At 43.0% G+C, this 27,512-nt stretch overlaps 1 protein-coding gene and 1 long non-coding RNA gene across 8 annotated transcripts in view; one reads left to right on the top strand and one right to left on the bottom strand.

Moving 5' to 3' along the window:
• The window catches only part of OTULIN (OTU deubiquitinase with linear linkage specificity), a 36,878-nt gene extending 18,608 nt beyond the window's left edge, over window positions 1-18,270 (bottom strand). The window contains exons 1-4 of one of the 7 annotated variants that reach the window (XM_036308543.1): window positions 17,940-18,270; window positions 17,256-17,357; window positions 7,841-7,917; window positions 2,242-2,336 (exon numbers count right to left, since the gene is read on the bottom strand). In XM_036308543.1, coding sequence (XP_036164436.1) covers window positions 2,242-2,336; window positions 7,841-7,917; window positions 17,256-17,357; window positions 17,940-18,115 — 450 coding nt within the window. In that variant the 5' untranslated portion in view covers window positions 18,116-18,270. Of the gene's footprint in view, window positions 1-2,241; window positions 2,337-7,840; window positions 7,990-17,255; window positions 17,358-17,591; window positions 17,624-17,939 lie in introns of those variants that run through there. The other 6 variants (XM_036308538.1, XM_036308541.1, XM_036308544.1 and 3 more) reach the window with 6 other exon arrangements.
• A 135-nt stretch (window positions 18,271-18,405) lies between these two features.
• Window positions 18,406-25,164, top strand: LOC118656417. Its single transcript, XR_004967605.1, has 3 exons — window positions 18,406-18,637; window positions 19,416-19,552; window positions 25,010-25,164. It is a non-coding gene; the product is annotated as an uncharacterized LOC118656417 (long non-coding RNA).
• Window positions 25,165-27,512: the final 2,348 nt, after the last annotated feature.

The raw sequence follows: 27,512 nt of genomic DNA, 5'->3' as shown, positions 1-27,512 counted from the left end.
ACTTTTAAAATTAAATTTGGATTTATACACATCTCCAAAAGAATACCCAAAACAGACAAACAAGGACTAAAGAAAGAACCGAGACTCAAGCTGCTCTCAGGCCTGAGGTGCTCTAATTACTGTCACGAGTCCTGATGTGAAGACATTTTTCTAACTAAGGTGCCTTTGATTAAATTTTGGTCCCTGAATAGCCCAACCACAGGGTCAAATCTTTTTCTTGAAATAAAATGACAGAGAAATGATTTCAGCATGAGTTCCAAAATATGGAATATTTGGATAACTTAGGGGTCATCTTCAATTATGGACTTTCAGGTGCCAGTTGTTAGAAAAATCCTTTAAAGAGAATGAGATTATATAATTGCAAGTCAATGAAGGTATTTCTGGGGAAGATGAAAAAATATGGGCATACCTAGGAGATATTACGGTTCAGTTCCAGACCACCACAATAAAGTGAATATCTCAATAAAGCAAGTCACCTGAGTTTTTTGGTTTCCCAATGCATATACAAGTTATGTTTACACTCCACTGTAGTCTATTAAGTGTGCAATATTATGCCTAAAAAAGCAATGTATATACCTTAATTAAAAAAACACAATTGGTAGTTATACAATAGTCATAGGGATATAAAGTACAGCATAGGGAATATAGTCAATAATTTTGTAATAACTATGTATGTGCCAGCTGGACACTAGATATATCAGGGGAACACTTGTAAAGCATGTGGTTGTGAAACAACTATGCTGTACACCTGACACCAATACAAAATAACACTGAATGTAAACTGAAACTGAAAAAATAAAAAAAACACCCCACTTTATTGCTAAAATAATGCTAACAATCACCTGAGCCTGCTGGAAAAATGGCATCAATACACCTGCTCAACACAGGGTTGCAACAAACCTTCAATTTGTAAAAAAAAGGCAACAAAGCAAAGCACAATAAAATGAGCTATGCCTGTGTAGTTTAGATACTGGTCTACTGGTTATCTAGTCTGATACTAGGTGAAGGTTGTTAGAAAATCTATGAGTGGCTGATATGCACATTCAGCAGATGGCCTCACAAATCTAGATGTTCTTCACCGCTGGCAGGAACTGAAAGTCCCTGGTATTTCCTGATTGAGTTCTCTCACAAGAGACTGAGCCTACAGTCCACACCTGCAGGGGGCAGAGCTGACATATGCTCTCAGAGCTTGAAAAGTGACAGCTACACTCTGAGTTAAGATCAGCTCATTTCCGGACAGGCCTGGGCAGCTGAGGTACCTGCTGAAAGATGTGCAATACTGTCTACAAAAACAAGCTCTGAGAAAAAGACCAAATGTATTCAAATATTTAAACATTTTAAATCCTAAATAGTTACAAATAAAAAATATACTAGGAAAATGTCTACCAAGTATAATAATAGATCAATATCTCTAGTATACAAGTGCACTCAAATTCATAATGTAAATAAATCCAAGAGAAAATGAGCAAGAGATATGACCCAGATGTTATAAGAAGTGGTTGAAGAGTTAGACTGAAACTCATTTTTGCAGCTCACAATGGTCAAATGGTAGCAATTTTGCATGGTTCACACTAGTAAGGAATGTTGGATTCAGGACACGTTCAAGGGAAAGTAATGGTGTCTGTTCAGCTGGCTGTGCAGTAGGAGTGAGTCAGGGGATCTGACCTGAGCAACGAGCCAGCCCAGTCACAACAGGACCATGCATGGGACTCTCTGATGTCCCACAGCCTTGGAGACTACCTTAGGGTCACCAATCTGTGCAATGGTGTTGGGAGGGGACAACTCCTGGGACGCCCTAAATGAGGGTAGGAGTTCCAGATCCCTGTGCATAAGGAGTGCAGGAGGGCCCAGCCCCTAAGACTGGAGGGCATGAAACCAAACCCCGGTGGGGACAGTAGGGGACAGGACATCTTTTACCTCACCAGGCCAGAAGGGCATTCCCAAATGACTCCAAGAGGACAAGCAATGGCTGGCCCAACTCCAAACAGCAGAGTCATTTCTGTGTTTTTCAAGGAAATCATGTTACTAAAAAACTGATGCTTCTATTTTAATACTGGGACTCGGAAAAAAGTCCCTTATCTTTGGCGTCTGTTCCTTATCTCTAAAATCAGAACACTAGTATTTACATAGTGTTAATAGCAGTTGTCATAATTAATGTCTAACAATATAAAAGAACACACTAAATAATTACTATGACAGACTATTTGAAAGACTTGAAATAAGTGCATGTAGGTGTCATACCTTTTTCATGCATGTAGCTTTTTGCGTATTTCCTCTCCATTCCTTTTTGCAGTAGTCCATGATATCCATTTCAGGAGCTACACTTAATTTAGGTTCTGTTAAAGAGTCAAACAGAAGCAGAGAGGGGGAAATAATGAAGAAAAAAAAAAGCATAATCAGAACAATGTACTACTTTATGCAGGGACTACTTCCTCTCATTTCATTCCAAAAAATCTGGGATCTCACCATTGCCTACCACCTGATCCAGACCACTATCCCCTCGCTCCTAGATAATGACAGAGGTCTCCCAATAGGTCTTCTTTATCACACACCCCACTAGCCATTCTCCAAATGGCAGCCAGAATGATGCACTTTAACGATATCCATCACTCCTGGGTCCTGAGAGCTCCTGGGGCCTCCATCTCAGTTGGAGTGGAATTGATGTCCTTACTACCTACAAGGGCCCCTGTCCTGGCCTAACTGCCTTTCTGGACTCGGCTCTCACCACTCCCCTCACTGACAACTCCTGCTCCACCTGCAGCCGCCCCTGTATTCCTCCAACACACTGGCTCTTCCCCAGGCACCTGCTTCCACATTCCATGCAGGCCTCTGCTCACCTCTGAGACCCCTATATCATAATGTCGCACACCTTCACTTATAGTCTTCTTACACTGTTGTTTTTCTTCTTGGCAATGATTAACACCCAACATATTTCTTTTTCTGTATCTCCCCCCACCCCCCACCCCGCTCCACTCCACACCCACACACAAATACAGTAAAACACAGCTCCTTGAGGGCAGGGGCTTATTTTATTTCCTGGCTATGTCCCCAGAACCTGCAGCTGCTCAGACACAGGAGTCTGCAAATACTGTCCCAATCAATTAAACATGGAACAGTCTGAGCTATGAGAAAATATATCTAATTACTTGTAATAAGTTTTTCTCATCCATTATACAAAGAGATAACACTTCAGTAATAAAACATGTATTCGTTTTTATTAATTTATATCCTGCCATGATCCCCAAAGACTAAAATAATTGATAATAAGTCAGAAACTAAAAGGGCTCTCAATGTTAGTTGAACCACAGACCTCATTTTACTCTAATAAAACAAAATTAAAAATACAACTTATGATCAAATGATATAGTAAGAAAAAGGCCTTTAGTTTTCCTTATTGTTTGGGGTTTGATTTTGTGGTCTACACATACACACTCACATGCGTATATCTATGTGTATGTTTTAGGAAAAAGGGAAGTACATTCTCAGGCATATCTTGACTTCCTTTTTAAATTATTGAAGAAGTAAATGTTAGCAAAGAAATTAGGATATAAACACAGAAGAACCTTACAATGTATCCACTCCAGAGGAAGTTGACATAAAATAAAAATACTATATTCAGCTCAATTCAACAAATATTTACTGAGTGTCTAATACACATCAAGCATTGAGCTAGGAATATGAAGGTTTACGACCCAGATTTTGTCCTGAATGGGTTTAAAGACTACTGAAGAAGACAAGACAACAGGCATTCACAAGTAAGGCTGTGATGGATGCTGAGATGACTAAGGAGCACAAAAAAGGAGCCTCTAAGCCAGCAGTTCTCAACCTGTGGGTCGCGACCCCTTTGGTGGTCAAATGACCCTTTCACTGGGGTCGCCTAAGACCATCCTGCATATCAGATATTTACATTACGATTCATAACAGTAGCAACATTACAGTTATGAAATAGCAACTAAAATAATTTGATGGTTGGGTCACAACATGAGGAACTGTATTTAAAGGGCCAGAAGGTTGAGAACCACTGAGTCTAAGCCCTTCCTGCAGTTCAGGTAAATCAATTTTTTCAATATAAAATATTAAGAACTGTCTGTTTTTAAAAATCTCATGGTGAATCCACTTATAAAGAAAATAAGCCTTGTATGAAAAGGGGAACAGCACATAGAGAGAGAACATAGATACATGTAGCTGTGGCATAAGTCAGGATTGGCTTAAAGGTGAAACAGGCCCCTAATCATTATACAGAGACCACAAATACCAATGCTGCACAGCCAATCTTCAAATAAAGACCTACCACTTGAAATTCAAGAAACATTTTTTGAGTATCTATGTAGTAGAGGAAAGAGTTGCCTTGTATCTGCCTTTCCACTCACCTCCCCACAAACCACGAGGAACTGCTAATGTCTAGAGTCAAGGACATTTACTGGGCCGTGTTCTCCCACCAGGCAGAGCACGCTTCCTGCTCAGGAGAGGCCTCCAGGAAAGAAAGTCCAGCCTTCCTCCTCTCCTCGCTTGCAGTCCTCATTCCTGCACATGCCAAAATGACACCTGCCTCCTGGGCAGGGCACAGCAGGCAGACCTACCCCTCAGGCCTGACGAGAAGAAGCAGGGCGCCTCACCTGGCCAAGAAGCCAGGCCCAGGCCACAATCCTGTGCTGAGTCAGATGTGCACATGAGGCAGGGAGGGTGAGGACATGGGGTACCTGCACAGCTGCTAGATCAACATGGTACTTTAATTCCCATCCTGCTGCTGTTTTTTGAGAGGCAGGCTCTACAGCCATGAATGCCAACCTCTAGGCCAGGGGCTGGAGGCGCAGGACAGGCAGTGCCTGACCCCAAGCAGCTCAGAGTGTACAACAGCTCCTTTCTTTCACTGCAAACCACATAGACTCTGACTATGAGGAAGAACATTTCTAATGGGAAAAGGGGGAGAGGGCTGAAAAACAGAAGGTAACTAGGAGATGAAACAAACAGAAGGTCTGGTTCTTAACAACCATGTGGTGACAAAGTCAAAGGTCAGGCCCTTGGGAGATGGGAAGTTACAGATGAACCCCTCCAGAAAGCTGAGACTCAACAACAAGCTATCAAAAAAGACCCGGCAAATTTGGGGGGGAAAGGGCAGGAATCACACACTTTTTCTATAATGAACCAGACAGTAAATAACATGGGCTTTGGGGGCGATAAAGTTCTGTCACAAATACTCCACTTTACCATGCATGAGAGCCACCATTGACAATATGTAACTGAGAAGTTCTAATGACATTTTATCTACAAAACCAGGTGGCACATCAAGTTTGGCTAGGAAGCCATAGTATGCTGATCCCTGGAGAAGGTGCAAGAAACCTTTTCACAAACAAAGAGAGAACGTAAGAAAACCTTGTTGACCTGAGCTCTGACTTGAGGATTCATAACCACAGGCCGGCTCTCATACAGGGACAGGGTGTAAACTCAGATTAGCCACGAGACCCTGGAAAGACAAGTCTAGAAATTCATATAAAGTGGCCCAAGGGAGGTGACACCCTGGGTGCCTGGCAGAAACAAGGCCAAATTTTCTCACACTCAAGCCAAGGTGCATGAACTCTACACAGATACACAAGAGCTGAGCTTATAATTCAAACTTTAAAGAAAGAAGAAATAAGCAAAATAGCAAGTGGCATAATTATATCTATCAGGATTTTTAAAAAATGAAATTATCAGACCCAGAAGAGTATGTTTAAAATGCTTTAAAAAAAAAAAAAAAAGAAATTAAAAACATGAGCAAAGAACAATAAACTATCAAAAACAACCAGGCAAATGGGCGTGGGGAGCAAGAAACAGAACTTTTCCAAAAAAGAAAATAGATCTGAATAAACCATCTAGAGTGCAACAGAGGCTACAAGATTAAAAACATATATGAAAGCATGTGTAATTGGGAGCCTCGGATGACTGAATGGGCTAGCAAATATCTAATTAAGAGTTCCGGAAGGAATACAGAGAACTGGAAAAGGCAATATTCCTAAAGATAATAGCTGAGAATTCTCCCTAATTGATGGAAATTAGGCACCCAGGAATGCAAACAGAAAAAAATATCAAGCAACACATTAAAAAAAAAAATTCACACTTCAGACTTATCAAGGAGAAACACCTAAGACAAAGAGAAGAATAAGGCAGATTATCTACCAAGGATTAGCCTGACCACAGTGTTTTAACTAACAACAGACCAGAAAACAACGCAATAAAATCTTCAAAAAGATTATAGGCAACAACTATTCATCTGGAGTTACTCAAGAAAAAAAGTGAAATAAAATTTTCAAACATACAGAGCTTCCCACCAACAGACCCTTACAGAGGCCCTTCCAAAGGTTGTTATTTCAGGAGAGCAATGAATAAACCCAGAAGGCTGAGATGAAAGAAAGAATATAAAGGGGTCCATTTTAATCTCAGACTAACGCTGGAAGTGGCAAGGCCCACTGAAAAGCTAAACTGCCTGCATTAGGGCTGTACTGGTAGGCAAAAAAGAGCCTTGAGAGTGAAGGAGAAAGTGAGGTCTCTCCAAATGTAGCAGGAATGCACAATAGCCAAAGAATGACTTCCTCCTCAAGAATCCTATAGAATAAAAGGCTAATATGCAAATTCACCGAACGGTGGAACAACCAGTCGCTATGACATGCACTGACCACCAGGGGGCAGACGCTCAACGCAGGAGCTGCCCCCTGGTGGTCAGTGCACTCCCATGGGGGAGCGCCACTCAGCCAGAAGCCGGGCTCACGGGGAGTGGGCCTACGCTGTCAGATGGACATCCCTCGAGGGCTCCTGAACTGCGAGAGGGTGCAGGCCGGGCTGAGGAATTTCATGCACTGGGCCTCTCATATGACAAATAAGAACTTTGCATCACAAGTGAATTCTGTGCAACTACAGCAGTAGAAAGCAAGCGTCCTCAGCAATTTCATGGAGGACCAGAACAGTGTGGCCCAAGAATACATCTGACTAGGTCCCTACAAAGAACATCTCCTATGGCCACGAGTGAGGAGTTCCACCAATTCCTTGTTGAGGAAGACTCGAAAACCGTCAACCAAACCCCACTTTGTATCATTTCTTCCTAATTACACATATGGTAATACTTTTGTTAACCATAAAATAAACAGAAGCTAGTTCTCAAAACAAACCACTAAAACACACACATTACACTGGGAATAAGAGAGAAAATGCCACTTGTGCCTCATCTATGACAAATCCCCAATTGGAGTATTCCCCCTCGGCTCCTGCACAAGTAAGGAGGTACTTCACATACAGCCCTTCTGGCTGTGCCCACGGTGGAGGAGGCCAGGATGTAATGCCTCGCTCTAGCAGCAATGATGGGTCAAAGGGCCCTGGTTGGGGTGAGAAGAGCAGGCATGACTGAGCAGAAACATGGACACAAAATCATGAAACGAGAGAATTAGTGCTACCAATCCCATGATCATTCTTTCTTACAAGTCAGTGAATCCACATGGCCATCTGATGCAAAGACACAGTTCTCCATTAGTCTTCCCATGTGAAATGAAAACTGCATTGCAAATCCAAACTCCCCCTCCAAGAATGTAAGGAAATCAAGAACTAAGAGAGGGTGGTGTCAAGAGATTCAATAAATCCTGACCGGGGGAAAAATGGCATGAAAAGAATACTTTCAATAAAATGTTAAAACCTCAGGAAACAATACTCACCAGACTTTAGCGAAATGAATAATTGCACGCAGCTAAGACCATATGCATATCTCCTGGGAAGTACATCTTAATATTTTATGAACATGGATATACGGATTTAACAGCATTTTCTACTATAAACAGAACAATTAAAACAATAAATAAAACAATCCCAAACATACCTGATAACCCTCTTTCATGTATAAGTAACTCTTTCTCCTTTTCTATTTCATCCGCAGCACGATACATGTCCTCCTCGCTGAAATCACACCAAATGAAACATTTCAAAGTTGTTGCACTGACAGTTTCCCTCTTATCACAAATGCAGGTGCTTAAAAAATTGATAAGACATTTAAAGTTTAATTTTTTTCATATTAATGACAATCTGATAAAATATGGGTCTTTCATCTTAGATATCGTGTTTCTATCATTCCACTTCAGAGTTTCTTACTTCAAATGAGACATTTTACATCACTCCATTTGCCACCTAGCTCTGAGGCCATTTTAATTACAAGTCTATTAATGCCTCATCTACACATGTGAGCATCTTAGCATGTGTCTTATCAATGAAGCACTGTCATAGTCTATCAAGTTTCAAGAATAAATATAGTGCTATTAAAAGTGTTCATATAGGTATGCAGGCCGACGGCCCACCTTAATGTCACAGGCAAACTTTACAATAGTTACTCTAAAAACAATAGACGAGCATCAATTATTACAAGTCACCAGAGCTAAAAAAAAAAAAAAAAAAAAAAAAAAGAAAAGAAAAGAAAAAGAAAAAACCCTCCCAAGGCTCCCCCTGCTCTCTGACCCTCATATTCATGTTCGGCTGAGCATACCCCTACTGTCCCACATACTCTTATGCTGCCACTGCCACTGACTTGGTACTTATATAATAGCTTCCTAAAGAGTCTCTAGTCTCACTTACTGAACTAACAAGAACCTACTAAGTACTAGAAAGGGAGACAAGGGTGCTAGACAAGGATGAAGTATGGGACTTCTGGTTTTAGGATGCCTTCTCTCCCCTTTAACTTACACCACAACATGACAATGATGGGAAACAGAAACACTATCTTTGCTGAAACCACAAGACATGTGAAAGTCCAAAAGTGGACGAAGGAGTAGTACATGACAAAGGACAGGGAGCCTCGCTGCCTGTGGAAGGGCATCTGCCGAAGAGAAGACCAGTAAACCCTGCAGAACCCCAGAAAGGCCAAGTACTTCAGAAGGTACAGGGGACACCGAGAGCTGAGAACAAGGAAACTGGCTGATGTTCACACAAGGAGTGATCAGACCATCAATTCCTTATACTCCTTCCTGATGACAGCACACCCCGATCCTCACACAAGACAGGAGGCTCCAGGCACAATGGCACACAGGAAGGAGGAGTTAATAGGTCAATAAACAGTAAGAAATTAAGTGAACGACTGAAATACTCCCATCTCCAATTCCCTTAGTTCCCCCTGCTCCTTCTCCATGGCCTAGTACCGCTGGAAGAAAGAGGAAGGGATGAGGGGAGAAGAGACAGGTGAAGATGTGCTGAGAGAGGTGGGGAATCTAATCTATCTGCCTCCCCACCTGAAGCTCTTCAATGGCTCCCAAATAAGCAGAAAAGTCTAAAATGTGGACCTAACCTACCAGTCTAGCCAGTATTCCATGATTCCCTACACACACTCACACCAGTCCAAGGTTTCCCAGCCAAGCATTTTCACAATCTGTGATTGGCTCTGCCCATTCCCTCTGCCTGATGGGCACTGGGCCTACCCAGCAGGACATGTACTATGTGGGGACCCTGCTGTAGAGTGGCATGGCTGGAGTGGGAACCCAGAGTTAGAAGGTCCTCACTGCAGCCCTTATCAGCCATATGTATGACTATGGAACTAAAGTAACTACACCTCTCAGCACCTAAATGTAACCAGAACAGTAAGAGTACCACCTCAAAGGACTGTTATGGGAAGACACAATGTAAAATATTCAGCATTCAAAAAAGTTAGCTATTCCAATTAATCCTCATACTATATCCATTGGTGCAAAGTATTAATAAACAATAATCATTTCTCATTCCCTTTTTCTCTCTAAAATAAAGGCGATGGGATATGTGTGTGCCGATTTTTGTAAGGGGTCATATTAGGGAAAAGGTACTTTCCACATACTCTGGCTCCAGTCAGATTTCAAGTAAAAGGTGTGATGTCACCCATGGAGCCTGTGCCAGAGTTTAAAAACAGAAACCAGATTCCCAGAGCCTATACATCAAACACCTAAAATAAAAAGTGACTAAATGTGTTAGTTCTTCTTTCGCTAATTTAATATCTTTCGGGCCACGTTCCGAGCTTTATCAAATGTGAAAAATTCTGATCCTGCCCTAACCGGTTTGGCTCAGTGGATAGAGCGTCGGCCTGCGGACTGAAGGGTCCCAGGTTCAATTCCGGTCAAGGGCATGTACCTTGGTTGCGGGCACATCCCCAGTGGGAAGTGTGCAGGAGGCAGCTGACAGATGTTTCTCTCTCATCGATGTTTCTAGCTCTCTACCCCTCTCCCTTCCTCTCTGTAAAAAAATCAATAAAATATATAATTTAAAAAAAGAAAAATTCTGATCCTATAACACAAGCACTCAAGTTACTCACTTTCAAAATATTGTCAGAAGCATGTCTTTGGGCAAGCACTTCCCTAATCTTGTCCTCAGTTCTCTCATCTTCATAATGAGAAGACTGGCTAAGATCTAAATGACCTACATCATCTCACGGTACTCATAAACGAATTAGTAAAATTCTGCGGCACACCAAAAAATGTACTTTGGCCAATCTGACAAAAAAATAAATAAGTATAATTTTGATTGTTTCACACTGGACAGCTACTCTTGTGTTGGCTGTTGTCAGTTTTTTAATTGATAATCTAAGGGAGAAGAGGTCAGTGCCTTGACAAAATAGGTATCACATGTTTTAAAATTCCTGCAGTATGCAGGTTGAAAATCGCTGATCTACATGGTTCCTCTTCCAGTTCTTACTTTTAACAGACCAGGAATCTATTAGTCATTAAACATTCTACCTCCAGGTATATTCTGTAGCTGTGCTACATGCACCTTTGGCTATACTTTGTCCTCTTCCTTTTCAATCTATAAAGTAACCAAAGTGCAATCGCAACACCAGTGCCCAGATGGAGTTCTCTGAACAAACATTTCTCAATACAGTCAAATACAAATTCCCACAAAGGCCAACAGGACAGGGACGGAAAGAAATCAAAGGGAACACAGAAACAGAAAGTGAGATTATCTATATAATAAAAGTCCAGCGACCGTTACAGCAGAACGACAGAACAACCGGTCACTATGACATGCACTGACCACCAGGGGCCGTGAGCTGCCCCCTGTTGGTCAGTGCACTCCCACAGCTGGAGCACCACTCAGCCAAAAGCCAGGCTCACGGCTGACAAGCACAGAGGCGATGTCAGGAGCCTCTCCCGCCTCTGCAGGAGCGCTAAAGAGCAGCAAGTCGAGCAATAAGGAGCAATGAGTGGGCGGTAAGGAGCGAGGGGTCCCAGACTGCGAGAGGTCGCAGGCTGGGCTGAGGGGACCCCCCCACACACATGAATTTCGTGCACCAGGCCTCTAGTTGGAAAATATTTTTTAAAAGGCAGGGTTTCGGGATATACAAAAGAAACAAAGCAGAAATTGATGAACAGGGCCCAGAGTATATTCAAATTACTTTAGCCACAAGTAGATTTCATTCAGATCTTGTGCACAAATGTTTGCTAACTTGCATGGCCACCAAGGACACTTGCTAGTTTTCTAAGGTCACCAAGAAAATTGTATTACGGCCTTTAAAGGCTACCTTAAAAATTATCCTGAAGCTGTATTTCCTTGTAGAGAAGGTAATTTTTTTAAGTTTAAGCAATAAAGCTCAATCAATATGGTTAAAAAAAAAAAAAAAAGACATTTAATAGCCAAAATGAAATCTTTATTCAACATTAAGGACTACCAACTAGAAAGAGAGAGATGTGTGAGAGCAAGAAAAACTAGTTTTATTTAAGAAAATACTTCACTCAAACTTTTGCTTTAAATTTTTTAAGTATCAAAATATTAAAGCTGAAAATAACAAAATGAAATTTTATTTAAAGCTGTGAATCTAAAATAGCTAGAGGTTTAAATTTTTGTTATGGGAAAGGAAAATAGTGAAACAATAATAGGAAAAGGATATTAAATGATAAATAAAATGTTACCGTTTCAGAAATGTGCCAATCTTTTGTAAGTGCCAAATGGGGGGGGGGGGGGGATGTCTACCATTTGGCACAAAAGAGACCACTGAAGCACACAGACTTAAATGATTACCACAGCCAAGTTTCCTCTGGAAAACATACAGATACCCAGAAAAGTAGTAAAGAAAAGTAAGACAAAGTCATAAATGTGACTTGATTTCCTGGGGACCATGGCATGCAAATCACCCTCAATTATACAGTTGAATTAAATTTTAAAACCAAAGTGTTAGCAACTCCTCCTTAGAAAATGTTTAGTTTAGCTCTGTAATGTTAAAGTGTGTATATTCAAGTTCCCATTTTCGCTTATGCTAGAGGAAACATATACTATCTAATGAAAGTGTAATATGCAAATTAACCATCACTCCATCACAAAGATGGCGGCGCCGAGTCCTCTCAGCCCCGCTGGAGTCCCCCAGTCCTGGGGGGGGGATGGCCGCTGAGAGTGGCCAGCGTGAGCGGCCTGGTGGAATGCTTGCTTCATCGCCACGGTGACAAGGCAAGCATTCCACCCCGGCCGCGGAGGGCCTCTGGGCGGCGGGCACAGAGTGGCCCAGGGGCGGGGGGGGGGTTTTGGAGGAGGGGGGGAGTGCTTGCCTCGTTGCCCTGGCGACGAGGCAAGCGTTCCATGCCCAGCCGCGGAGGGCCTCTGGCCAGGCTGGGTGTGGAACACTTGCATCGTTGCAGACCGGGCTGAGGGATTTCCCTGCCCCATGCACGAATTTCGTGCACTGGGCCTCTAGTTTTATTAATATTAAGGCAACATACACCATTGAGAAAGTTACATGACGTTGCATTCTAAATTATAAACTTCCTCTTGCTGTTCAAAGACCTACATAACAATACATTTTTGAAAACTTAATTTAAAAATGCTTACTACACAGAAACAAAATTACACTATTGCTAAAAACAAGCTGTAAGCTAAAAACACAGAGCTCAGTGAAGCAGAGCACATTTCTGTGAAGCCAATTTTTCAATTTCCAATACAAGTAAAGATCTAAAATGAAAAAAGTCAATGCTGACATATATGCAAAGCTAAGAAGAAAGCATTTTAATCCCTCACCATTATGAACACTTGCACCAACTTCCCCTTGTCTAAAAAAGCTAAGCTGAAGATGATTTTGTTCAGCTCTCTGAACTTGAACACTGAAGTTCACGCTTAACTTGGCCTGTCCTGGGAGACTAGTGGCCCCGGCAGTGTTGGGGAGACAGTGTCAACCACTGTAACACCAATGCATCTTCCCACACAGGAAAAGCAAAGACCATTCAACCGAGCCTTTCTCCACTGCTTACCGGTTATAGAGATGGGTGAACAACACATCAAATGCAGGAAAGTACCAGCACCCAGGCCAAAATTCCACTCCCTTCTGCAACTGGACTTTCCATGACTGGCTCATGATACTCCACGTGACTTCCAGAGGTATATGGGGACAACCCTGAACCCTCAACAGTGAGGCTTCATTCTCAGAGATATCTAAGCTCTAAACTCTGAAGCTGGCTCTACATCCAGGCGAGGGGAGGGGTAGGAGGGCATAGCTGATACCCCATCAAATATAGCCCCTAGAAGCTCTGGAGGTGCGAGCTGGGTGGGAAACACAACAGTAGTATATTTAGCAACACCCAAGAACAATGTTTTAACAATTTGTTTTTATTCACAGATCTTTTGAGAAGCCACAACTTTCATCAGAATCTCAGCCCAGAAACACATAAATACACATAAAGTGTTGCCTTCAATTTCAGAGGAGTTCACAGACATGCTCCCACTACCCACCCACAGCCAGCCTGTGGACCGCAGATTCAAACCCTGTCCCACCATCAGGCAAGTGGGCAGAGAAGAGCCACAGAGCAGTCTTGCTTCTCACTTCCCTAAGCAAAGACATGGACATAGCGTAAGTTTCAAACATAGGAGTGGGGTGAGCAGGAGATGAAGCATAAGAGACCTGCTGATACAAGCAATGAAGAAGCGTCCAAAAAAAAAAAAGCAGCCAACTGAATCTGATCTGACCTATGAGGTATTTAAATGGGGCTCATCTCAGGAGCCATCCTCAGGGCTTAAGGCGAGTAGGGGAGGATGCCAGTCAACCACAGCTCTCAAAAGAGCTAGAAGGAAAGAAAAGAAGGAAGAGAAGGATGGAGGGGAAAAAGATTTAGAAAGTAGCTTATCCATATGGTTTTTATGTCATTCTTTGTACTTCTCTCCCTTATGAAATGCAGTGAACTTAGTCTAAAGCAGCGATTTTCAACTAATGGCACACAAAACTAATTACAGTGGGGCCTTGATTTACAAGTGTTCCGACTAACGAGTTTTTCGAGATACGAGCCGTCTCTCAGTCGATTTTTTGCTTTGAGTTGCGAGCTAAAATTCGGGTTACAAGCCAGCTTCAGATACCCCACCGCTAGTTGGCGCAGTGAACGCCACAACATCAGCCCAGCATCACGTGTCTCACTCGTTCACTTCTTGATTTGACATGAGTAATTTGAGTTATGAGCTCCGTCACGGAACGAATTAAACTCGTAAGTCAAGGCCCTACTGTACTAAAATTCTTCGGTACACAAAAAATATATTTTGCCGATCTGACAAAAAAAAAATAGATATAATTTTTATTCATCACATTGGATGCTATTGTTGTATTGGCTGCTATTATTTTTTCTTTAATCCTCACCTGAGGATATGCTTATTGATTTTAGAGAGAGGAAAAGGGAAAGAGGGAGGGAGAGGGGAGAGAGGGTAGAGAGAGATAAAGAGAAAGAAAGAGAGAAACATCGATGTGAGAGAGAACATTGATTGATTGCCTTCTATACCCGAAACCTAGGTATACAGGATGATGTTTCAACCAATTGAGGCACACCCGCCAGGGTGGCTGTTGTCATTTTTTCATTTGATAATCTAAGGGAAAAGAGGTCAGTGCTCTTGACTCAATAGTCAGATACTGCATGTTTTAAAAATTCTTCCAGCCCACCCGTTGAAAATCGCTGGTCTAAAGGAATCAGTATCTTATAGCACTGCCTAGGTCAGCGGTTCGCAACCTGTGGGTCGCGACCCCTTTGGCGGTCGAACGACCCTTTCACAGGGGTCGCCTAAGACCATCCTGCATATCAGATATTTACATTACGATTCATAACAGTAGCAACATTACAGTTATGAAGTAGCAACGAAAATAATTTTATGGTTGGGTCACCACATGAGGAACTGTATTTAAAGGGCCAGAAGGTTGAGAACCACTGGCCTAGGTAATGATCCATCCCTCCCCATATGTATCACTGCACCCTTCAAAGAGACACATCTGAAAAGATTGATGGCTATAAAGTTGGGCTATGGTTTGTACTCATAATTACTGTCTATTGAATGCATTAAAAGTGACTGCAGGGTATCTCAAAATATCTGCTGTTTTATGCTATTTCATATATTCAAGTGTAAATATTTCATTCAAATTCCTGTGCAGGGCAAACCCAATTCTTTGGGTGAGAAGAACAGACTTGGTTCCAATGACAGAAAAACAGAATTTAAAAGTATTTTAGGTTGTAATTCAGGCATTACACTATTTATTTAAATCTATACTCAACTATTAGGTTGCATATTTCATCATATAAGAACTGATGTGCACACATTACATTGCAAACTATAAAAGAAGCAGTTTATAGGATGCAGCTTCTCTAGCCCTTAAGAAAATATCACAGAGCAAACATAATAGCCTCACCGCCTCTGTAACAGGCAAGAAAGCGCACCAATGTAAGATGTGATGTTCGACAGCTGGAGACATCGTAAGTCATCTTCACCTCCTTTCCCTTGCTCCCTCTTGTTCTCTTATGAGAGTATCATCAATGACAACAAAAGCAGGAAGAAAAAGAAATTAAGCTCTAAATAAACTGCAAAATGAAACATCTAGTCCAGGAAAACAAAAATCTGAAGTTTGCTGTCATAATTCATGTCCCTCTGCCTGCTTTGCTGAGGAAGCCGGAAAGAGCCTGGAGGAGGTTCCCACCCAGGCATCAGGGAACGTGGCCTTGAACCTACTCCCTGTGTCTCCCTGGGCAAGCTGTACCTTTCGATCTGCAACTCAGTTTCCTAATGTGTACAATGACAAACCTAGGCTGAGCTTTTTAGATTCCTTTCAGCTCTAAATCTATAATTCTACTGGCAGAAGACAGAAGAGGCCACAAAACCTTTTCATCAGGAAGGGGTGCTCCTTCCACACCATGGCCCATTTCCCCGGGGTACTCAGACTCTGGAAACCACACGCAGCAGGAAAAGCTGCCAAATAACTCTGTATCCTTTCGGGAAATAATGCTCACTGCATCATTTCTGCATCACCCAAGGGGCACGAAACTGCTCGGCAGAGGCTGAGGAGCAGCATCTGAGCGCCAAGGCCATTAGATGGGGGCAGAAGTGAGGTGGTAGCTGTTAGGCACCGGCATGGGCTGGGGGGTGGGGGGCCCGAGAGGTGGGTGCACAGAGGCAGAAGACGCTATTTTACAGGCTGCGGAGTCTGAGGTAGGTCTCCAACTCAAGGAGCAAAACTGAAGCCACAGGTCACATCAGCTTACACATGGGCCTGTTACTGGTTTCAATTAATATATATCTATATCTGTGTGTGTGTGTGTGTGTGTGTGTGTGTGTGTGTGTGTGTGTTAGAGGCCTGATGCATGAAATTCATGCACGGGGAGTGGGGGGTGGGTCCCTCAGCCCAGCCTGCCCCCTCTCACAGTCCAGGAGCCCTCAGGAGATGTCCAATTGATGGCTTAAGGTTCCCGCCACCTCCACTGCGCTCACCAGCCAAGCTTCTGGCTGAGCATTGCTCCCCCTGTTGGAGTGCACTGACCACCAGGGGGAAGCTCCTGCATTAAGCATCTGCCCCCTGGTGGTCAGTGCACATCACAGCGACAGGTCATTATGCTGTTTGGTTGATTTGCATATTAGCCTTTTATTATATAGGCTACACACACACACACATAATGCTACTATTTTAAAATCAGGACATTTCATACAAAAATCCGAATATCTGTTTGTTTTTTAATATAGAAAAGCCAACTACTATAGGCTGAAACTTAGACTACCCCCAGCAGAGAACACCTACCTGGCCAGCTTTACCAAGGTTACCCACCCCCTCACTCCTGGGGGCCAGAGTTTGAAACCTCCTACTCTAAATACTTGCCAGTGGCCCCTCATTAAGTGTGGATAATTACAGCGCAAAGGGTTTGGGTGCTCAATAAGTGAGAATGTCATCGCCCACGGTAAAGAACCCGCAAAGGAGAGTACTACAATACACTAGCTGCATAACAATCCTGCAAAGGACCCCTCTTTAGGAAATGCAAAACTTTATTTAAAAAAAAAAAAGCATTTAAACACACCTTCCAAATTCAGCTTGCCTGCCAATGGAGTTATCTGTCAAACCGGTTATCTGAATGCTTTCCTCAATTTGGGAATTCAAAGGTATTTCTATGTGCCGAGAGCTTGGAAAGTGGAGAAAAGTCTCAGCCTTCAACTGTGGATTCTGCTCCCACCCCCATCCCCGGGCAGAACCGATCAACGCTTCTGGTTGCTGCCGCTGTGTCACAGCCCCGCCAGGCACGGGTCGACCCCGCACCCCCTTCCGTTAACAAGCAGCCCGACTGGATCGGACTCCGCGCCAAAACCAGCAACAGGTGGAACGCTCACGAGGCGGCGACTCGCCTTCCAGAACACACCTGCCGCGGGGCTCCATTTTCCTACCAGGTCGGAGGGAGAACGCGCTGGTGTAGTGATAATGCAATGCGCTTCCCGGGTTTGTTTCCCAAGTTTCTGGCGCCTTCTTCAACTTCAGAGTTACGCAGACAGACAATGGGGGGGGGGGGGAGGCACCAGGGGACCGTACCTGGGAGAGGGTCCCTCCGGAAAACGCTGGTACTCGGACCCTGGTTCCAAGTGTCTCCGAACGCCTCTGCCCCGACCCCCTGACTTAGAACCGAGGGTCCGCGGGGCCCTCCGCCCGCCCAGCCTCCCAGAGGGGACCGAGCCCGGCACCCCCTCCCACCTCGCCGCGCCCTGCGACTTACTGCTCGGCCGGGCACCGCACCGCGGCCCGCGGCTGCCCGCCGGCCGCCGCCTTCCCGCTCTCCAGCGCGGCGGCTCTGCCGGGGCCCGGAGACACGGCCCCCGCCTCCCGCGCCAGCTTCTCGGCGCAGCTCGCGCCCAACCAGGCTCCCGGCTGGGGCATGGTCCCCCGACTCATGGGGCCGCCGAGGACGGCGGCGGGGCCGCAGGGGGTCAGCGCCTCCGAGCGATCCAGGGCCCCTCCCGTCGGGGCGCCCGGCCGTGGCCGCCGCCGCCGCTCTGCTGCCCGCCGGCTTCCGTGGCTGCCCCCGGCGCTTCCGCGCGCGTCACCGCCGCCCGCCCCCCGGCCTCTGACCCTCGCCGAGGGGGCGCGGCCCGTGAGGGCGGAGCGTCCAGGGGGCGGGGCCTGCGCCTGCGCCTGCGCGGCGGAGCGCGACGTGGAGGCGTCCGAACCGCCGTCGCCACTGCGCATGCTCCGCCCCCACAGCTTGTGGGGCGCCAATTTTTTCTTGGGAGTGTCGGGCAGCCCAGGGGCGAAAGAAGAGGGGGAGGACTGGGAGCCCAGCGGGACGCGCGCTCGGTGAGGAGGAGGAGGGAACCGGCCCGAGGTGTGGAGGGCGCTGACGTGTTTGCTCGGGCACCTCGCAGTGTCACTCCGGACTTCCGAGTGTCGCCCTGCGCCCAGCCGGTTTCCTCCACGGTAAAGACGGGGATGTGGGCAGTCCTGCCGGCGCTCCCCTGAGTGCTGCCGGCACGACCCGCCCCGAGGCCTCAGGACCTGGGCCTTCCGTCGGCGTCGGCTCGCGGTCCCCCGGGCTTGGCGTTCCGGTCCCTCCCCTGCCTGAGGGCGCGAAGGGCGAACCCGGTCCATTGGGCAGTGGGGCGAGCGCGGCCCCGTGTGTTCTTGGATTGTATTCTTTCAAGTAGAAAATTTGAGTTTAGAGGAACAAGAGCAAAAGGAAAATATTAACGGGACTTCAAAGGTCAGCTAGAGAAATGCCTGCAGTTTTAAGATCGCCCATGCTAGCAAAGCAGCAGTTGAATCTGACTTTTTTCCCGTGGTTTTGTCACCCTCTTGCTGTTCAGCATATTTTAACATCTGATGGGTGCCTTTTTTCCTTTAGACTTGAGGATCCTTTTGAATGCACTGGATGATCTATTTTTTTAAAATTCTTAAGTTAACTATGTTATTTGTATATGTTGACTACAATCCAAAAGAGTCGACAACTATTTTTTACCCAGTTCTTTTTTAAAATCAGCTTCATTATTGTTTAAACACCATGAAGTTCACTCATTTTAAATGTGCGATGCAACGAGTTTTAATAAACATGCAGAGATGTACAACCATCACCACCACCTAATTTTAGACTCTTTCCATCACTCCAAAAACATCTCTCATGACTGTTTGTGACCAGTCTTCATTCTCGCCACATAACCTCAGACAACAACCACTACCACTTTCCTTTCCGTCTCTATAGATAAGAGATAGCCTCTAAACATGAGCAGCAGTCATGGCTGCAAGGGGCATTATCAAGCAAACGGTGCAGAACCAGGATGCAGAAGGAGGAAATGGCATGGCAATTGAGAAACCTGCAAGTATTCTGGGGCAAAACAGGTAGGTAGCAGGGGATTTTACTGAGACTAGGGGCCCAATGCACAAATTTGTGCACCTTGAAAGGAATTGTGAGCCGGGAGGCTGTGGTGGGCACAGGGACGGGTCTCAGCCCATCCTCCGTGCCCCCATCTAGCCCCTCCCGCTGTGGCCCCTGGTCCCACCGCCGCTGCTCCCGGAGCAATTGGGGCCGCTGTCAGCGGGTGCAAGCGGCGGCTGCTGGCCCTGATCGCCCCTCAGGAGCAGGGGGAGGTGGAGAAGCCCTCAGGGGCAATCAGGGCCAGCAGCCACTGTTCGCACCCACTCACGGCAAGAGCAATTGGGACAGGTACCAGCAGCAGGTGTGAGTGCCAGGAAGGGCTGCGGCGCACGGGAGCAAAGAATTTTCAGTAACCACCAGAGGCTCGCCCTGATGACAGCAACTAGAGCCCTGCCTTGGTCTGGTGCCCCCGCTCACCTGCTCCACCATCCCACTGCAGCTGACGCCCACCATGTTCTACACATGTCCCCTGGTGGTCAGCGCATATCATAGCGACCGGTTGTTCACTTGTTCCACCGTTTGATCTATTTGCATATTCGGGTTTTATATATATGGATGAAACTGGAAGAAGGATGCTGGAAACCAGATCATGAAAAGCCACCTAAGGCTAACCAGGGAGCCTGTGCTTGATCCTTGTTGAAAGACAGGAAGGATTATTTTGGAAGATCACTTTGTTTGCAGTTAGAGAAAAGATTGGAAACAGGCAAGACTGTGAGACCAGCATAAAGAGACTACTGGTAGTGTGCACCCAAGGGAGAAACTGGTTGGAAAGAATATTTGCATTTTAAGGCAAAGAATTGTGGGGGTTTTTTCCCCTTTTAATTTTATTTTAAATAGTAACAAATACATATGCTCAAAAATCACAGCAAGTAAAAGAATATATGAATTATATATCTTATGGGAAGTAAAAGTATAGGATTATATAGGGTTGAATATTGTCGCCCAAAATTCATGTCCATCTGGAACCTCAATGTCACTTTATTTGGAAATAGGGTCTTGCAGATTTAAGATGACGTGATGCTGGATCACTAGGCCCTAAATCTACTGACTGCTGTCTTTATATGATGAGAGGATGAAGAGATACATAGACAGAGGAAGAAGGACATGTGAAGATGGAAGCAGAGATTGCAGTGAAGTAGCCATAAGCCAAGAACTGGTGGGAGCCAGTAGGAGCTAGGGAAAGGCAAGGAAAGTTTATTCCAAAGAGCCTTTAAGAAGCATAGCCCTGCTGGCAACTTGATTTCACATATCTAGCCTCGAGAACTGGGAGAGAATAAATTTCTGTTGTTTTAAGCCACTCAGTTTGTGGTACTTTGCTGTAGCATCTCTAGGAATACAACAAAGGGATCAAGATCAAAAATTATAAAGTGCTGCCGAAACCGGTTTGGCTCAGTGGATAGAGCATCAGCCTGCGGACTGAAAGGTCCCAGGTTCGATTCCGGTCAAGGGCATGTACCTGGGTTGCAGGCACATCCCCAGTAGGGAGTGTGCAGGAGGCAGCTGATCGATGTTTCTCTCTCATCGATGTTTCTGATTCTCTACCTCTCTCCCTTCCTCTCTGTAAAAAATCAATAAAATATATTTTTAAAAAAAATTATAAAGTGCTATCAGATTGAATTTATTGATATGGGCCCACTAAGATATTCTACTTTTTTAAATTAACTTAAAAAATATTTTTTTTATTGACTTTAGAGAGGAAGGAAGAGGGAGATATAGAAACATCAATGATGAGAGCAAATCATTGATCGGCTGCTTTCTGCCTGCCCCTCACTGGGGATCGAGCCCGTAACCTGGGCATAAGCCCTAACCAGGAATCAAACCGTGACCTCCTGCTTCATAGGTCGATGCTCAACTACTGAGCCAGGCTGGCTGGACTAATATATTCTAGATACAACATTTTTAGAAAAGCTTAACTGTTTGGTTGTCTTTTCCTATCATGAATGATATGAAACTGGGAAGTTAACACAAGATGGCTTTGGGGACCCACTGTGATGTCCTGGTTGCGATCCTGGAACCAAAAAAGACATAAGGTTAAAGGAAATCTGAATAAACCATTGACTTTAGTTAATAATAATGACTCAGTATTGGCTATTAAGTATAAAAATTGTACCATATTAATATAAGACATTAATAATGGGGGAAACTAAGTGCAAGGTATATAGGGACTCTGTACTATCTCCTCCATTTTTTCTGTAAATCTAAAACTATTAAAGAAAAATAATGCCTATTAGGAAAAAAAATCAAACTCAAATGGCCATGTTACAGTGTTAAACCGAGACTTTCCACAGTAATGAATATCTGGTTGAATTGTTCTTATTTTGAACTTCAGTGGAAAATTTTAAATTTAAATGTTAATTATTCCATCTTTAATCTTTTAAAAATGTCCATTGTGTATATGTTTTATAGCATACATAATACATTAACACACAGGTACATGTGTGTGTTTTAATATGTATGTATATTGGGATATGCTAAAATTTTTTAACAACATTATGGAAATAAATTATTAGCAAGTATATTGAACTAAATAAGTCAAAAACTAAATTAGAGTTTCTTAGAAGAAATTGTGAGAAGCCCATTGCTGGGGCTGACCGGCAGACCCTGAAGGATGGATGAATGATTACTCTGATGCACGTTTCTATAAAAGAGAGGACTAAGGGACTACTTGGCTATCGCCATCAAATAGCCCTGTTCACCTGCCTCCTTTGGCTTTTATTGTAACAACAGCTTGAACTAAAATTGACTATCAGATACTATCAGCAGGGTAAGCATCCTTGAGAAAACAAATGCGTCCTTTAAGCAAGGATGTTTTGAAATCTAAACATTAAGATTCTAGTAAAATACCCAGGGGGTCAGACTTGTTTGGAAAAGTCAAGGTAGGGGCTGCCGCCTTCGGCAAGGTCCCCCGAGAGGCCCCCGACCTTTCAAAGAATCCTCCATACAGACGTCGCAACCAAGTCCCATGCTTTTCCACAGCCCATGAACTGTAATTACAACAATTAGCCTATTATGTCAGGATGAATAAGTAGTAACAAAATATCTATAAGCTTAAGTAAATGCCTATATAATAGAATTACTAGAGATAATTCCATTTCATTTCTAGTTTCCCCTTAGAATCAAACATTCCTAAATTAGATAACTAAAAGTTATATGATGATATTATAATTTGTAAGTCCTTAGACTTGGTAACTTACATTTTGAATCATCTCAAGTTACTAGCTACTTCAGTGGCCTTGCCTAGAAGAGATAGAGCATGAAAGACTGAGTTCCTCTTCTTTGAACTCCACCCTTACAATAACTTCATGAAGAACACTGTTGAACCATTAGAGTGTTTGTTTGTTTGTTTGCTTGATTTTTAATTCTGTATAAGGAACTTAGTACAAGTTGGATGCATATCTCCATTTTCAGTACCATAAATATCACATTTTACAACAAAGTCAAAACACTCTAAAATTTTATGGAATTTCCCACTCTCACAGCAATAAAAAATAGATTTCAAGTGTACACCAATTTTAAGATATTGACAGGAAAGGTACTTTTTTAGTTTATTCTAGTTTCACAGGTTCATTCATGTACTGCACTCAAGCTTGGAAGGAAGTATTGCTAGTTTCACATAGAAATTAACTATTCTAGAAATACCCAGATATTTATTTAAAAGACCCTCTTTTCCTCTTGACTGTGGAATGCTCATTATTTTTAAACAGGATGGGTGGGAAGACCTACTCTGTCCTTGCAGTTCTGCGACAAGAAGAAATAATTTTGTAGAGAAAAAAAATAGGAGAAATAGTTAATTTGAAAAAGTATATTGCAGTAATATTAGTTTACCTGGAAACCCCCAAAACTGTCCCCATGAGTTTTTCTTGGGAGAAGTATGGGTCCTAATGAAATTTATTTTATCATGAAAATGAAACTATTTTATACACTAGGAGATGTCAGAGAATGTTATACAAATCCTTGGAATTCTGGAAAATAATAAACTAGTCATTGGCTTCAGCTAAGTGGAATTTCATCCTAAGGAAATCATCCAAGCAGATGATAACCTTAATTTATTTAGAGAGCATCTGAAATGGAATTCCGTACTCTTAAGTACTTTAATATTTGCTCTGAACTGAATTGTATTCCCCCCCCCCCCAAATTCATATGTTAAAGCCCTAACCCCTAATGCAATTATATTCAGTGTGTGGAACGAATGTGTCCTCTCCCCCAATTTATATGTTGAAATCCTACTCCCTAGTGGAATGGTATTAGGAGGTAAGGCCTTTGGGGAGTAATTAGTATTAAACTAGTAGCCCAGTGCACAGATTCATGCACATTGAAAGTAAATTAATTATATTTAGAAATATTTTATATTTAGAAATATTTTAATATTGCTATTCGCCCTTTCTCTATAATAGAAGTTTCAGAGATGAAAGAAAATTAGTAAAATGTATATGACAATAATATATAAATTGATTAATAAATAATAACATGCAATAAAAACAAAGACATGATATAAAAACATATAAAACATCAAAAACATAAAAACAACATTGATAAAAACAATGACTGATAAATTGATCAAACTTATTCTAATATCTCCCTGTATACCACATTAAAAGTAAAAACACTTTCAGAGCGCTTGACTAATTCCCTTGTGATGAAGTATTTCCAACTTTAACTTTAACATCACACACTCTTCAAACTTGAGAGAAAGCAACATATAACTGACCATGTTTGAAAACGGGTTCAGGTAGAAATATTCCTACTCTGTTTAGATTGGTGCCAGCAAGAGCTTTATATGTATCGAGCATGCGTGAGTCAATGTTTATTTTTAAATTGCCAGTGCGAACCATATGTATCAGATGGTCGGAACGACATACGGTTGGTCACTTAGCCTTTTATATATATAGATGAGGTGAAGAGGGTGGAGCCCCATGAATGAGATTAGTGCCCTTATAAGAGTCAGGAGAAAGCTTGCTTCCCCTCTCCACTTTGCACCAGGTGAAGATACAAGAAATCGGGAGTCTGCAAACCAGAAGAGAACCTTACCAGAACTTGACCATATTGGCACCCTAACTAACCTAAGACTTCCAGCCTCCAAAACTGGAAAACAATAAATTTGTGTTGTTTAAGCCACCCAGTCTGTGGTACTTTGTTCTAGTAGCCTGAACTAAGACATCTGTAGATAGGACCTGTGAGGAGATGATAAAGATTAAATGAGGTAGTAAGGGTGGGGCCCTAATCTGATAGGACTGGTGTCCTTATGTGGTTCTCAACCTTCCTAATGCAGCAACCCTTTAATACAGTTCCTCATGTTGTGGTGACCCCCAACCATAAAATTATTTTCATTGCTACTTCATAACTGTAATTTTGCTGCTGTTATGAATCGTAATGTAAATATCTGATATGCAGGATGCATTTTCATTGTTCGCGACCCACAGGTTGAGAACCGCTGAAAGGCACCAGATACTCACTTTCCACCATCCTGAGGGCATAGAAGGCAACCAATTGTAAGCCACGAAGAAAGCTCTCACCAGAAACCCAAGTCAGCTGGACTTCCCAGCCCCGGAAATGTGAGAAATAAACTTATGTTGTTTTAAGCATCCAGTTTATAGAATTTTGTCAGGGATGCCCAGGCGGACTACGATAGTATCAAAAAGTACTTTTGAAAAACTTGCCTTTTAGGACAAGTATCTGGGTTATTTTGGAAAGGAATCCCACTACTCATACTGCACCCTGAAACTTAGAGATAGAGGGACAAATTATAGACATTTCCTAAGAAAATAAAAGTAAAACAGAGATTCTTTGTCAAGTCTGTACCATAATATAGGAAAACTTCACCTCCCTAAGTCATCTGATGTTAGGTTGATAATTTTTATGTAATCCCATGTTATCTCCCATCAGAGTCAGAGGGGAAAGCATCACCTTTCTATTACCGAAAGCTCTCTCCTTGTGATAAGGTTGTCAATCTTCTCTTCAAAAATCATATCAACATATTGCTGACAGAGTAACAAGGGCTTTCTGGGTCTTCTGCTAATCTTTTGTGTCATGATTTTTTCTTTTCACTTGGTCCAGAATTTTACAAGGATAATTGACTAGGTCTTCTTCAGAAGACAAGAATGTATAATTTCATTGTTATTGCATAATTGCCAAAAATCTTAGCAGGCAGAATCCACCTTAAAATTAATGGTCTTCACACTGCGGTGGCTCTGTCTCTCAGGGTACATTAGGGCCACTTTATACAGCTGAGCAGTGAGGCCCTGGGGTAAAAGATGCATTTTACAGCTGTATGAGGGCATGGATAGCAGGCCTGTTCTCCTTTCCGACCACTGCCTTCATCTTCATCATATTCTTATTTCACAAAAGCAAAAGTCTTATCTGGCACCCATTCTAAATGTCATTATACAGTGTGTGCCTCAAAGGTGGTGGTATCCAATACTGAGCACCTGAAATGTAGCTGGTCAGAATTAAGGTTAGCTGTTTGTGTAAAACACTACAGGATTTCAAGGACTTAGTACCAAAAAATAAAAAGAATATTAAATATCTCATTTAAAATTTTTTTATATTGATTGAATATTGAAATGATAACATTTAGAAATATCACATTATATATAATATTAATTTCACCTATTTCTGTTACCTTTTTAAAATATAATACTAGAAAATGTAATATTACCTATGTGGCTTACATTATATTTCTATTGGATGGTGCTGTTCTAGAGCCTCAAAACAAAGGAACAATTTGAATCTTGCTTTCAGAGAAGCCTCCAAAATAAGGGATCAAAAACTGGCACCCCTACCGGAGATCTAAACTGCAACCCCACCACATAGGGACAACTAACTGAGCTACCCAGCCAGGGCTTTTTTTCTTCTCTTATGAGAGGAAATTTTTGTATTTAAATTTTGTGGCCAATGTGTAAATTCAGATATATTCAGAGTTGGGTTATATGAGTGATAATTTCACTCAAAGAAAGCACCATCCCCCTGAGTCAAGATTTGAATGCCTTCGATACTTCTGGTGCCAAACCCAGCATTATTCTCTCTATTCAAAGTGATCCAAGACCTTGCAGAAAGTGTTCATTTTAAGATAACCATGGGTGCCACTAGGTCATAATTTCTGTTTTGTGAAATGAAGTAATTGACTGGATTGGTCTAACCCTCAAGGCAACCAAGCGGCCAGGTTAAGAAATCTACCTGGTAGGGAAAGAAAACCATTAGGTGTTTTAATAGCTATTCTCTTGCAAAATTAAGCAGTTACTTGCAATTTCCTTAAATAAACTACTTTTCAGAATATTTATAGCCAAAGCTTTGTGGGTAAGTCCAGTCATGGACACTAGGTGGCATCATAAGAACCTCTCCTGGACCACTTCCTGACAGCCATCAGCTCTTCTCCGCCATGTGCACCCTGAAGACTTTTAGCACAGTCTGGGATAAAGAAAACTTACAGAAATGCTCTTCCTTTCCTGTGTAGAGTCTATAAGTTTTCTTTCTAAGAGGTTGATCTTCTGTGAGCAGTACACAGAAGAGCAAGGCCCTCACAGCAAACGCAGCAAGGAAACTTGACCCGAGTCCTAATGCTGGCGACAAACAATGGTTTTCTTGGCGAAAATCGATTTCCCTTCCTGGTTGCATCTCACCGGATTCCTGGGAGGACCATACGGAGTCATTCATGTATGAGAACTGCCATGTGCTACCTAAAAACCAAGGTTCTTCCCCCTCTACAGCCCTCCTCTCCCTCAGAGGCTCCAACCTTGCACCAGCTCAGGGCCTCTGCTAACCCAGCCCCTGCCCACTCTTTGCCAACTCCAACACCACTCTCAATATTTATAAAGGATTCTGACACCAGATCTGTTCATTTCAACATTCAAACTACTGAAACTCACAGTCTGTGTCCTCCACTCCAAAGGTGTTCACCTCCTCTTCAACTTAGTCCAATGACTACAC

The sequence above is a fragment of the Myotis myotis genome, unplaced genomic scaffold (genome assembly GCF_014108235.1).
Source record: "Myotis myotis isolate mMyoMyo1 unplaced genomic scaffold, mMyoMyo1.p scaffold_m19_p_5, whole genome shotgun sequence".
NCBI lineage: Eukaryota > Metazoa > Chordata > Mammalia > Chiroptera > Vespertilionidae > Myotis > Myotis myotis.
This window is presented reverse-complemented; position numbering and strand designations above follow the sequence as displayed.